At 42.9% G+C, this 13,598-nt stretch overlaps 1 protein-coding gene across 1 annotated transcript; it reads left to right on the top strand.

Moving 5' to 3' along the window:
• The first annotated feature begins 247 nt into the window (after positions 1–247).
• LOC149280197 (CD59A glycoprotein-like) lies at positions 248–1,297 on the top strand. The gene is made up of 3 exons (XM_089500758.1): positions 248–317; positions 573–677; positions 1,104–1,297. The coding sequence occupies exons 1-3, from the start codon at positions 248–250 to the stop codon at positions 1,295–1,297; spliced, it is 369 nt and encodes a 122-aa protein (XP_089356884.1).
• The last annotated feature ends 12,301 nt before the right edge of the window (positions 1,298–13,598 follow it).

Raw genomic sequence — 13,598 nt, forward strand, 5'->3', positions numbered from 1 at the left:
AATAGGCCAGTTAGAGGAGATGTTTTGATGTTGTTCGCGATGCTCTGAAGCTGACTGCCACTAAGAGGCTCCTTGGGGGACATCCCCAGCCACGCCCTCTTCTGGCACTGGCCCCATCCCTCCCAACACAGATGTCCTGATGCGAGTGGGGTATACTTGAGTGTTCACTCAATGAGTTTGACTGAATTCCACGGTTTTTGTACGTCTTCGGCAACAATAATCAGATCTCTCTTATTTTGTAGACGCCATGGATACAAACTGGGGGCCCCGTGCCGTGATCTGCCTCGGCCTGACTCTGCTTGCACTGTGCTCCACTAGTAAGTGTGTGTGTGTGTGTGTGTGTGTGTGTGTGTGTGTGTGTGTGTGTGTATATATATAAAAATGGTGCTGATCCGGAACGTCCCGAACAAGTTCGAGATGAAAGCTGAGCTGTGATTGGCCGCTTGTAGTCCGGTTCCGGTGGATCCAGCTGATCGCAGCCCTGTCTGTCTGCATTTATTATTTGTTTGGTGTTGTAGCTCCCGTGTCTCTGTTCCTGTTGATGTTAACGTGTCCGCTGCTTTGCCTTTCAGGTCTGGCCCTCGAGTGTTACGAGTGTCCACAATTAAGCACTGATAAGTGTGAACACAAGGCCAGCTGCGTCGCACCGAAAAACACTTGTCTGAAAGTCACATCAGGTGTGTGCTGTGGGATCCGCGCATGCGCCAAATAGAAATACCCACCGAAGGGGCATTAGTTCACCATTGTCCTCTACAAGCAAATGGCTGGGGCAATTCCAACGTTTATATGATGGCTCAGAGGTCCCTTTAAACTGTGTCCCTTTTGCTAATGCACGGGGGTGGGGATTCTGCCCTATATATATTTAGTAGATTGGGCCACTGCCACTGATTGGCTGAATCAACCAGCCAATCAGTGGCACGACTCGTTGGAGCACAGAGGAGGGCAGCTGCAGTTCTAGTTCTAGTTCAGGTCAGTGGGGTTTTTTCCCTTTTTCTTTTTTTTTTTCTTTCTTTCAAATAATTCATATTAACCCCTTAAGGACAATGGGTTGTCCGTTTAAAAAAAAAAAAAAAAATGCATTGTGATGTTTTTTTCTTTTTCAGAGGGCAAATCCATATACCAGTGCTGGGAGAGCAACCGATGTGACATAAACAGCATTAAAACCGATTTCCGGCTGACCAAATTCAGTTCCTCCTGCTGCCAGAATAACTTGTGCAACCACAGCGCGGCCAGCCTGCCCCTCACATACTTGGTGCTGGCTCTGGCCGCGGTGCTTCTGCTGATGTCCTCCTGCTGATCGCTCGGCCGGTTCTTTCCCGTCGACAATCTCCGGCTTTATCTGTTGGCAAAACTAATCGGCGTACGAGTCTAGCGAGCTTAACGGCATCGGCATTGCCTGAGTTTTCACAGTTATTCCTCCCCTGCACTGCACACCTCGATAATATATAATTATATTTACTTTATATACACAGCCAGATCGGTGCCACCGGCTGCATATCTCCGGCTGCATGCGCATAACGCAACGCGTGGCCACGAATAGTCAGCACTAATGTCATTTGGGGGCTGCTGGCCTTAAAATGCCAGGGCTGCTTAGTCAACCTCTAGATTGTAAGCTCCTTTGAGCATGGCCCTCCTCACCTGTTTCTGTAAGTCAGATTGTGATGTCATATATTACTCAAGTCCGGTCTACCCGTTGTACAGCGCTACGGAATATGACGGCACTACATAAAACAACAATAACTCAAGTCCGGCTCTGCCAGATGGTTGCAAGATTAAAGCAATGGCAGCATTTCAGCTTTCCTTGTCTGCGTATGATGTCATGATTGATTTCTGCAAATTCTGTTCTGTAATTTTTTTGAGAGTTCCAAAAAATATAACTCTTTCTAGATCTCCTGCGTCGTCCGATAGAGGCTGGTTGGAATGTAGGCTTTCCCCCCCCCAATATTCAATTAAAAATATTCAATAAAATATTGTTTCTGAAATCTATAAATCGTTTATTGTAGTAATTTTGGCTCTGTGTATCGGGGGGGGGGGGGGTACTGCAGAATACCCTAATGTGGATTCCATGGCAGTTATGGAGCTATCGCGATGCACGTGATGGTTGCGATTGCTCTTTAATTAATTAAAAGAAAGGAGTGTTTCAATGTACTTTTTATCTCCCTGCAGTTGGAGTAGAAGATTTATTTCATGCAGGCAGTTTCTGGGGACGCCGGACTGTATATAACGACGAGGACTATTTTGGGTAAGGCTTAAAGGGGAAGTCCCAGGAAAAGATCCAGATTAATAAAAAGCTGCTTTTATCTGTTTTTCTGGAGGCCGCCATTGCTGTCAGTTGTGTGATATTTAGGATAACGTTCCCTGCTCAGGCACCACACTCCGCTGATGGAAGTTTTTCCTGCCGTCCCAGGTGACATTACAGATACCTGAGAAAGGGCGGGACTCCAAAACATTTAAAAGCCCCTCCCCTCTTGGTATCTCAGTTTTTTCTCCTGCCCTACATCAGGTAGGGAGGACTCGTCTCCTGGGCTAAGCCCCCTTTAGTGGGGAATACCTTGGCACTATAGCCGGACGGCTGGTTGCCGGCCTTGTCCGCAGGCACTTAGCTCCCTGAGCCGCTGTTGCAGCTCACTCTATCCTCTGCAGTCGGTGGGTGTTCAGTTCGGCATAGCAGGCGGCCTGTACGCCGCGGCACGGCATATTGGAACTTCCAATCTGGCGTTCCGGTAACTTCCGGTTAGGAGCATTACGCCCTTCCGGAAATTCGTTTCAAGCTTAATTTTCGGCCAATTTTGAGTTTGTTGGCGCCAAATCGCCGCTTTTGCGGCTTACAGTCTGATTGCTAGCTATTTAAGCTGATGGCTGAGTAGCTTCTTTGCTCTAAGTTTTTCTGGGTGCTGTTGCCTCTGCAGTTATGTCGGCTCCTGACAATTCTGAGCCCCCCTCTGTTGAGGACAAAATGAAATCCAAACATGCGCGGTGTCACAAAGCCTTGCAAGATCCCAGGAAGAAGCTTTCTACCGCTTTCCTAAAATCGGTTGCGGACTCTGAGGCGGCCGGAGGAAGGGAGTTTTTGACGTGGCTTAAAGAGGAGATGCAGGCCACCTTCTCTGCCTTTCGTCAAGCTATCCCTGCACCTCTTTTTTTCCTCACCTTCCCACAGTGCAGGATCCCTCTCTCCTGAGTCGTCAGCCGCAGTTGTCGGACTCAGAATTTGATTATCCTTGAGATGCCTCACTATTTATCTGGAACGGGCTCTACCCCTACGTAAGTCCTCTCACCCGTTTGGTGCCACTTCCGGCCCCAGCGTCTCCAAACGTTCCATTGCTAGATGGATTGTGTCGGCCATCAGCCTGGCATACTCTGCAGCCGGCTAGTCTTCACCTACGGGGAAGCGAGCGCACTCAGTTCCACCCAGGAAGGAGAGACGGCTCGAGTGGTGTCTCATTTCTCCTGAACAGATTTATAAGATGGCTGCTTGGAAGACTCTCCATACCTATATATATATATATATATATATATATATATATATATATATATATATATATATATATATATATAATATGTGTGACAGAAAGCAGGGGATGATAATGGAGGGAGTGTATATATCCCCTTATATTTTGCAGGGTGGTTACCCACAATAGGTTTTCTAGCCCCAGGGAGATGTACTGTTAATATTGGACTTAACGTCTGTTGTTATTTGTGTGTTTTGGGTCCCTGGGGTGGAGCATTTGGAGAGTAGGGCGGGCCAGTGCTCCACTCCACAGTTTATGAGCAGCCGAAGACCAGCAGGTGGGGATCCAGTCCGGAGATTATCGGATACTCTCCTAGTACTCACCTGGTTCCACTAATTAATGGGAGAGGCAGTTAAGTAGCCTCCTGGTCTCAGTGCAGAGGAGAGATCATTTGGCTCCCTGAGAGAGAGCTGCCAAAAACACTGACTGCTGCAATTATTGCATATATTGTGTTATTTTGTTTTGTTGGAACGGATAAGCCGTCCAACTGCAGTTAGGTTGGAGTAACTTGTATTAGTTAGTGCTCACAAGAGCGAGGCTTTTTTTTTGGGCTAGCACCAGTTGCTGTAGTGCAGCGATATTCTCTTGCTGTATAGTATTAGTCTCAGCTGCCCTTTTGTTAGTTTCTTGCTGCACTGTGGTGCACTGGATAAGTGCTTTAATGACATCCTCCATTTTCTTTAGTCTCTTTTACACCTTACCGACTTGTTCGTGTGTTGCCCGCATTCTCCACCATATGTGACAGAATACCCCTTCACTTTGGTACTCTGTCCGGGAATCTTTACTTACACACAGTCTTCAAGGCTGCAGAGACGGCTCAGACACGAGGAGGGTAAAATAAAAGGCTGGGCCTGTTTTTATTTTCCGTCACAGGCATAACAGAAAATAAATAAATCAAAACAAAAAGCCTCGCTCTTGTGAGCACTAACTAATACAAGTTACTCCAACCTAACTGCAGTTGGACGGCTTATCCGTTCCAACAAAACAAAATATATTATATATATGCAATAATTGCAGCAGTCAGTGTTTTTGGCAGCTCTCTCTCAGGGAGCCAAATGATCTCTCCTCTGCACTGAGACCAGGAGGCTACTTAACTGCCTCTCCCATTAATTAGTGGAACCAGGTGAGTACTAGGAGAGTATCCGATAATCTCCGGACTGGATCCCCACCTGCTGGTCTTCGGCTGCTCATAAACTGTGGAGTGGAGCACTGGCCCGCCCTACTCTCCAAATGCTCCACCCCAGGGACCCAAAACACACAAATAACAACAGACGTTAATAAGTCCAATATTAACAGTACATCTCCCTGGGGCTAGAAAACCTATTGTGGGTAACCACCCTGCAAAATATAAGGGGATATATACACTCCCTCCATTATCATCCCCTGCTTTCTGTCACAATATATATATATATATATATATATATATATACACTTTTCGGTCAGAAGGTCCTTGAGGATTGAGGAAATCATTCAATCTGAACCCCAAACATAATTCCTGTTAAAAGAAATGGTATTGGAGGCCTACTTTGGAAGCTACATGGGACACCAGATATGGCTGAAAATATGAAAAAACTTAGACCGCGAAGTTTTTGCCAAAAAATGAAAAATTTTAAAAACACTCAAAACCTTTAGGAAATAATTCACTCTGAACCCCAAATATAATTCCTGTTAAAAGGAATGGTATTGGAGGCCTGCTTTGGAAGCTACATGGTACCCCAGATATGGCTGAAAATATGAAAAACCTTAAGTTTTTGCCAAAAAATGAAAAAATTTAAAAACACTCAAAACCTTTAGGAAATCATTCCTTTAGCATCGCAAATAACATCCTAGTAAAAAGGAATGGTATTGGAGGCCTGCGTTGGAAGCTACATGGTACCCCAGATATGGCTGAAAATATGAAAAAACTTAGACCGCGGACCTTAAGTTTTAGCCAAAAAATGATTTTTTTTTAAAAAAACACTCAAAAACTTCAGGAAATCATTTTTTTAGCATCCCAAATAACATCCCAGTTAAAAGGAGTGGTATTGGAAGTACAATGTGTCGATACCTGGGAGAACCGTTTTAGCAGAAAACCTAAAAAAAATTAGACCGCAGACCTTACGTTTTTTCCAAAAAATTAAATTTTAAAAAAAAAAACACAAAAAAACTTCCTGCACCCCAAATAACATCACAGATAAAAGGAGTTGTATTGTATTGGAGTCATTTAATTGGACGCTACCTTAGAGAACCGATTTAGCAGAAAACCTGAAAAAATTAAATAGAGCGCATACCTTAAGTTTTTTCCAAAAAATTTAATTTTTTAAAACACACAATAGCTGGGAGTGCTATCTAATTTTTAATGGCTGTAATAATTACAAAGGCACGGACTGCATCACCAAATGAGACTCTGAATCAATCAAAGAAGGCCTTATAGACAGTCTCATTTGGGTTAAAATGTGCTGCAGTCCCACTGATTCACCTCCTTGGTAAGCAATATAGCCGTGAAAAATTAGACAGGACTCGCCAAACTTGGGCGGGGGGAAGTGATATCCGGCCATATAGTGTGACGGAATCCCCGATATTTATGCCTTTTTATGTTTTTTGAATGGTATTCTCTGAATTTTTACTTTGTTTTGTGTAATTCCAGGCATAGCCGGGCATTATTTTAACCAAGGGGCATAATGTAGACCCTTGTGGGGCACACGAATTGGCATTTCTACTGACAATGGCTTCGCTATGTAACCAGACATGCTGGTCATACCAATGCCTTATCTTTGGCCAAAGTTGGCACATTTATTCGCTCCAAAACATGGCTGCGTGTCGGAAGCGCTGATTTCACGCATGCGCAAGGAGTACATGTTGCTGATGGGACGCGGCCTGTACTTTTTTGTCATTGCACCCCACAATTCAGAAATGAATGTTAAAGGCTTTGTAGATAGGAGATGCTTGAAGCCCAATTCCACATGGATGGAGCCGGCATTGAGGTTTGCAGGTGAATGTGAAGGTATAGCACAGCCCTATACCGTAGCAAAGACTTTTTATTTTAACCTCATCAGAAAAACCTCACAGCGAGATTTATTTTCTTCTGGCTGTCAGGAAGACAATAGAAGAATTTGCTGGTTCCTCATCCGGTTTGGCAACACAGAACGGTCACCGAGGGAGAAATAATACACCTGATGCCATTTCTACGAGGGACAGAGCACAGGGAGGGGATAGCGGCGGCCGACACCTTCCATGCTTTATATACGTTGGCCGTATCAAGGAATATTTACTCAGGTTTGGCATTTTGAGATTAAAGTTGAAAGTAAATAGATTATTCCGGTTTTTTTCCCTCTTAATGAATGGATACAATGTAGCAACAAGCAAAATGTTTCTAACAAAACAAATTAGCCAAAGTTCGTTACAATTCAGGACATGGTGGCTGATAAACGCAATACATAATTCTCTCTGGCACTGTTGGGGGTTAATGTTTCGGTTCAGGCTATTGAGAGAAGAGTTTTCTGGGGGGAAAAACAGCATTAAAAAAAATATATTCATATATATATTTATATATATATACACACACACACACACACATATATACAGTATATATATATATACACTACCGATCAAAAGTTTGAGATCACTTTTCATCGAAAACAATGACATTTCTGGCTGTAACATAATTGTAACATCATCTAACCATCAATGAGCTTTTTAAACTTAAACTTGGATTAACGAGAGATGGGAGTGATAAAGGGCCATTGGAACACAGGAGTGATGGGAGTGATAAAGCGCCATTAGAACACAGGAGTGATGGGAGTGATTAAGGGCCATTGTAACACAGGAGTGATGGGAGTGATAAAGGGCCATTGTAACACAGGAGTGATGGGAGTGATTAAGGGCCATTGGAACACAGGAGTGATGGGAGTGATAAAGGGCCTCTGTATGCCTATGAAGATATTCCATTCAAAATCAGCCATTTCAAGCTACAATAGTGATTTACAACATTAACCCCGTCTGCGCTGGATTTCTGATCCATTTCATGTTATTTTATTGGACAAAATGTGCTTTTCTTTAAGAAACAAGGACTCCAAACTTTTGAATGAGAGTGTACTCACACATTTATCACATTTATCACCTAAAACAAACAAATGTATTTCTTATCTGACCAATTTGTTGTAAAGGGTGGATTGTCTGGCTTTCACTCCTCTGTAGACATTATCCAATGTATATATTATCCTTGTCTTGACCTCTGACTTTTAAGTAAATATGGACTTAAGATCAATCTGTAGTTCCCTCTTTAGGGAAGAAATAAGAGAAGGTCTCCCATTTCCATTTTTAATGTAGATGTAAGTGAAAACATTATATATATATATATATATATATATATATATATATATATATATATATATATACTGCATAACTAAAAGATAATATATATATATATTTACTGTATAAATTATATATATATACCGGTGTATATATATATATATAATTTTTAGGGTGTACAAAATACATCATGAGAAAGAGTTTTAAGACAACTCAGTCTGCTGACTTAAAGTTAAATTTTAACTTGAGGGGTAACTGTACATTAAGCTCACAGGGCAGAAGTACACCGGGGTATGGTTTCGAGACATCACATGCAAACTGAAATGTACACGTGGAAGTTAATTAGTCATTTATCTAGGTGGAGGAATGCGGCACTCCTCGGACTCTCTGACTCATGGGAATCTATGGACAAAGGACTTTATTTGAGAAACGGGACTTCATTAGCATTGCCGTAAAGAATCAGCTCAGTGTGGTGTTTCAGCAGGGCAGGGATTTTAAACATCACATGACTTTTAAAGGTGGCGGCCTTAAGATCTGTAGATAAAGGAAATTTATTGGAACAGAATTATATAAAATCCACATTTTTCATTTCTAAGTTACACTACAAGCATTATATACTGTGCTACAAGCATTACGGTATTTCTCCGGGGAACTTTCCCTTTCACCAATAGACAGCAGATTCAGGACTTCCACTCAATCCTTATTTATACACTTTGTCACATTTTTATTTATTAGACAATTCTTACCAACCACCTAGAGAACTGGGATCATCTACCGGTCTGATTCACATGACTGATCTTCCAACTGCCCTCAAGAGTGTTACACCTGAGAGGAAGAAAAGCCTTCGCAACGTTGCTGCATAAAATCAGGCTAATTGTAGGTCAGACGGGAGGTCACTATCAGCCCTGAGAACTGCCCCATGTTCAGCTGGGTGTGTGTGACTCCTTACCTCCTTTAAATGTGTGGCAACAGGGGACGGCTGCTACCTTCAGACCCATGGTGTGACCTGCTGCTCTACTGCCGTGGGATCCTGTAATGTCACCTTACATGACCCCACTTAGCCTGGCATCTGCAGGTGGGCCATGAGCTCCTCCTGTTTATAGAATTAGGGCCATCCTGCCCCTGGGGTGCAGGGGCAAACAGATTAGTTGGTGATCTAAATTGTGGTAACCCGATGACTCCTTTAACTGTGAACAACGGAACTGAGCCATCAGGTCATCCTACCCTCAGTAGCTGATTGGCGCACATCCATTGTTGCGCAAACAATAAATAAGGATAATAAATGGACTCTTTCTCCGTAAAGGCTTTCTTCGTGTTTTTCCGGTATGTCTCGTTGCCCTCTGCTAGGTATTGTTGAAAGCCATGGAACTCTTACATTGACACCTATGCTGTATACATTTTATACTAGAAACTCCTCCGTGGGGCAACTTGACTGGTCCGTGTCTCAAAGCTTTTTACCTCCCTCCACATCTATCCTAGTGAGATAAGGACCGCATCCGTCCCTTATACTGTATATCCACCTTACACATTGTATCGTGATCATTTATTGTATCATTTATCTTGTTACTTTTTGCAGTTAAACAGTCTCTACGGAGAAATAATGGTCTCTTGGCCAAGGTCATTTCTGTTGTATTGCATCACCAAAGTGCGTGGCGCACTCGGACCCAGGGTTGTAGCTTCCCTTATCGGATTATTTCATCCATAACCTGTTATTCCTTCATGATTCCTTCTAATGATTTACTAAACCAGATGATGCTTCGCAAACCATTTGTCCAAGTGTAACCCGTCCTTAGTGGGGGTCAAGGGCCAATCGCAACTTTCTTTCTCCAGATTAGTTTCTTCTATAACATTATCCCATAAAATCAGGCAAAGGAAGAAGTCGGTAAAAAGTGACATTTGCCATCAGATGTACAGGTCTTCTGCTCTTGGGTCACCTAGCCTATATGGTAGGGCCACCATTGGTTCAATTCTCCTGAACCTTGGACCCCCAGCCGGGTCACTATATCCAATGTCTACTATCTGAAAAGTGCAAGGATGGAAAACGTTTGGTTTATGAAACATGGGCTGGAGGAGACCACAGGAATGGATTTAGTCTTTCCAAGTGACCCTTTCTTTGATCTTTCTGACCAAAGCCAAACAGTAGGAAAATCTTACAATGTATAGTTAGTGCAGAAAGCTCTTAGAATGTTGCTCTAGAACCTTTCTCTGAATAGACTGTATGTCATCTGCTGGGTAAGTTCTAGATTCCTACTATAAATATAAATAATGGTTTTCTATTTCAACTTGTTGAACAATGTGTTCTTTGTTCTAAGACATGTTAAGACAAGTACAGCATTGTGGAAGCTCAAACAATTAACGCAACTCTTGGAACAATTATCTGCTCTTGTTATAGCGCAGGCACTGCCAGAAACCACCCGAAAAGCAGGCGTAAAGGCGACCGACTGTCACAAAGTACCCCAGGCTCCGTGTACCCTTTCACAGTGAGTACGCTTTGTGTTTTAAGGCAACTGCATATCAGCCGTTTGTATGAGTTCTCGTTCTGTCATCTGAGCCCCGATCTACTAGGCAAACACCCCGACTTCCTGTAGGAAACAATAGAATGGCTCAGTCCTAATCACCCAACTCACATTCTGGCTAATGAAAATCTATGGAGGATCTGACTTTATTAGCATAACCATAAAGCATCAGCTCAGTGTGGTGTCTGAGCAGAAAAGTCACACAAAATAAATACTGACAACAATGGCGGCCTCTGAGTCTGCAGATGAAGGGAGTTTATTGGAGTTATTATTACTGTATACAGTGCTGGGGGTTATTGCTATATAAGGCGCTGGGGGGGGGTGTTACTGTATATAGAGCTAGTGGATTATTACTGTAGAGAGTGAGGGGGTATATTACTGTATACAGTGCTGGGTGGTATATTACTGTGTATATATAGCGCCAAGGAGAAAAATATTGTTATCCATTGGGCTCCTTCTACCCCTGGCAAATCAGATCAGCTGGGGGTGAAGTCTGGGAGCTAGCGTCACTGCGAGAGCTGCGCATGTACAGTATGCGTTCTCCAGTTCTCTAGACACTGGAGAATGAAATCGGGACAGAGGCAGAGATTAGTGGGATAGCGGAATGGAATGGCAAAATCAGGACTGGCCCGTGCAAATCGGGACCATTGGAAGGTATGGACTCCCCCTTTCCCACGACGTGTCGCTCATAGTCAGCAAGATAAAGTCCTGGCAATTAGTAGAGTAACAATTGATCAACATCGATAAATAGATGAGCTATAATGATGGCGGATATCATGAAAGTAATGTGTTTCTGGAGACCTGGGCAGCGAATAATCCTTAGATTAGGCGCAGCCACCGCGCATTACCCTGATTAGATGTTCGGGGTCGGGGATTAACGTTGGTCTTGGACAAGCTGCTGAAGATCATTTTCTTTGCCTCCTCAGGTTCAGGGATAAAATAACTCAATCTATGTTTTTCACGCATGATACGCCAAAGCCCGGGGCAGAAACTAGAAATTGCTGAACTCGCAGTATATGTTTGTCCACCCTGTAACCAGACTGGGGGGTCCGCATCCAACCTCGGAATTCAATTCCTCTGCTGTATCGTTGGCATCATCAGCCTGGGTGTCCTACTCTCTTCCTTGTGCATCAAAGTGTACAATGTATCCAACGGTTTATTTAAACTCAGGGGTGAGAAGTTTAAGCCAACATTTTTTATGTGGTAGATAAGCGGAAGGGCCTCCCAGTAGAAGTGGGAATAAGAGCATTTAAACATGTACGGGACAGGTATATGTGGATCTAAGATGAGACCTAGGCCTATTAATGTGGTCTTTTGATACCAGCCTGTAATTAAATGAGGTTCTACATCACCAACCTAAAAAAATATAATAAAATAATGAAGCAGAAATTAGATTTATAAGAATGTCGATGATTTTTTTTCTCATATGGCAGGTTTGGTACGTTGCCGGTGGAAATGTTTATTTTGAACCTACGCGGGTTCTGAAAACGCCGTTTCACTCTTCATTTCCAAGGCTACCAACTCAACGACTGCCGTGCCGCCGTGATAGAAAGACCCTGACCAAATGGATGTCGGCACTGGACGATAAGGCCTTTTTTAAGGAAATAATAATGGTTCACTTTTGGGGTTCACAAGGGAGCCTGCGTTTAGAGGAAGGAACATAGTGCAGTCGTCAAACATATGGTATGGCTGTAAGCAGTGAATTATTTAAATCTGTAAATCTCTGTATAATTATAGTAAATGCTACTTAGTGTCAGGCTGGGGCTAGAAAGGGCCTCAGGAACAGAGATAAGGAATGGGGTAGATGAAGCGCTGTTTTGCTGTAAAAATGCTACGCTAGTCCATCCAAGAAGAAAGGGCCGCTGCTTGTCCTCCACCATCTTCATTTCACTTGTTTGTCCTTGGGCAACTATCCTATATATTACAGAGAAGAACTGAGCTATCGGTACTGTTAGAATATTCTTTGTCTTGAATATCTAAGCTTCTCCAGTGATCAAACAGCAATCAAGACCACAGCTTCTATGTCTTATTAATCAGGTTTATTCGATAACAAATTATCAATTCATACAATACCAATGCTGGAACAAATGTTGATAAAAGGTACTGTAGGCTCAGTATTCTTGGTGAGATGAAGGTGAGAGCGTGGAAAAGAGCGTAGAAAGAGACCTTGTCCTTGTAGTCATGCCAATTTATACCCCTTTACATTTGGTTAGGGTATACGTAAAGGAATCCTATTGGAACAGTCATAGGATACACCGGCATTCCACAGAAGACCCTCTAAGCTACGTCACTTAATTAATACCATATGTTCCTAGCACTCAAGTTGCATTCAGGCCTAAAATGTGCAGAACAAAATAAAAGTATAAAAATGATTTCTTACAGGTAGTATCTTCATAACCCAGAACCCTGAATGCCATCATAGTCATGAACTTGTGAGCAGGTGAACTTTATTTCGATGGAGACAAAAGTTTCCCTGTTTACCCGTAAGACAACAGCCATGCGGGTTCCAAAGGTGCAGGGCAACTGGGCCACAGAACATAATCACATTTGAGCTCCGTTTGGTTCTAGAACTTCAGTTCTTCTACAGGAACCATTAATAGTCCAAGAACCCCTTGCATGAATCCCTTCTTTATGTGAGATTTTAACGCAGCCTCTGGATAACAGGCATCAGTAACTTTGACTTTGTATTTTTCTGCTTCCTAAGTTTCTCGTCAGGTTTCCAGAATTACCCAGAAGATCCTCGCCAAGAGTTCCTCGTACTTTAGGCTCACTAATCCAGCCATTTTCTTCATGGACCCCTGTTTCTCTATCAATACCTCGACGTGTGGTTGGTCCAACATCTGAGAACGTACAGAGACGTGGGATGATGCTTACGTCAAACCGTATGGAGGGATGCCGAGATCCAAGCTCGATGACTGGAAGTCACGTTTCGTGCAAGAAGTAGAGAACATCTGTCATTTTAATGTATTGTGATATAACGTTGTGTGAATACCTATTGTCCATATGGTGCCTCCTACAACTTGTGCCACAATCTTATTTGTTTCCACCGGACTTGCCAGCCTGTTTTTAATTTGATGGACCCTGCGTGATGAGTAGAAAAACAAAAATAGAGAGTTTTGTATAAAACATCTGCCTCGTGACCCTTATTTTAGAATCGTAAAAGTCTGTTTGTGATTAAAAGTGTTGGTATTTGGTAACAAACCGCATGAACGATGGACAGTTGAACACCCAGTGCATTAAAGTAGCAATCACATGGCTCCAGCGTGAATTCTGATTCAGG

This window comes from Sceloporus occidentalis, unplaced genomic scaffold (assembly GCF_023333645.1).
Source record: "Sceloporus occidentalis isolate IW3139 unplaced genomic scaffold, rSceOcc1.0.p SCAF_158, whole genome shotgun sequence".
NCBI lineage: Eukaryota > Metazoa > Chordata > Lepidosauria > Squamata > Phrynosomatidae > Sceloporus > Sceloporus occidentalis.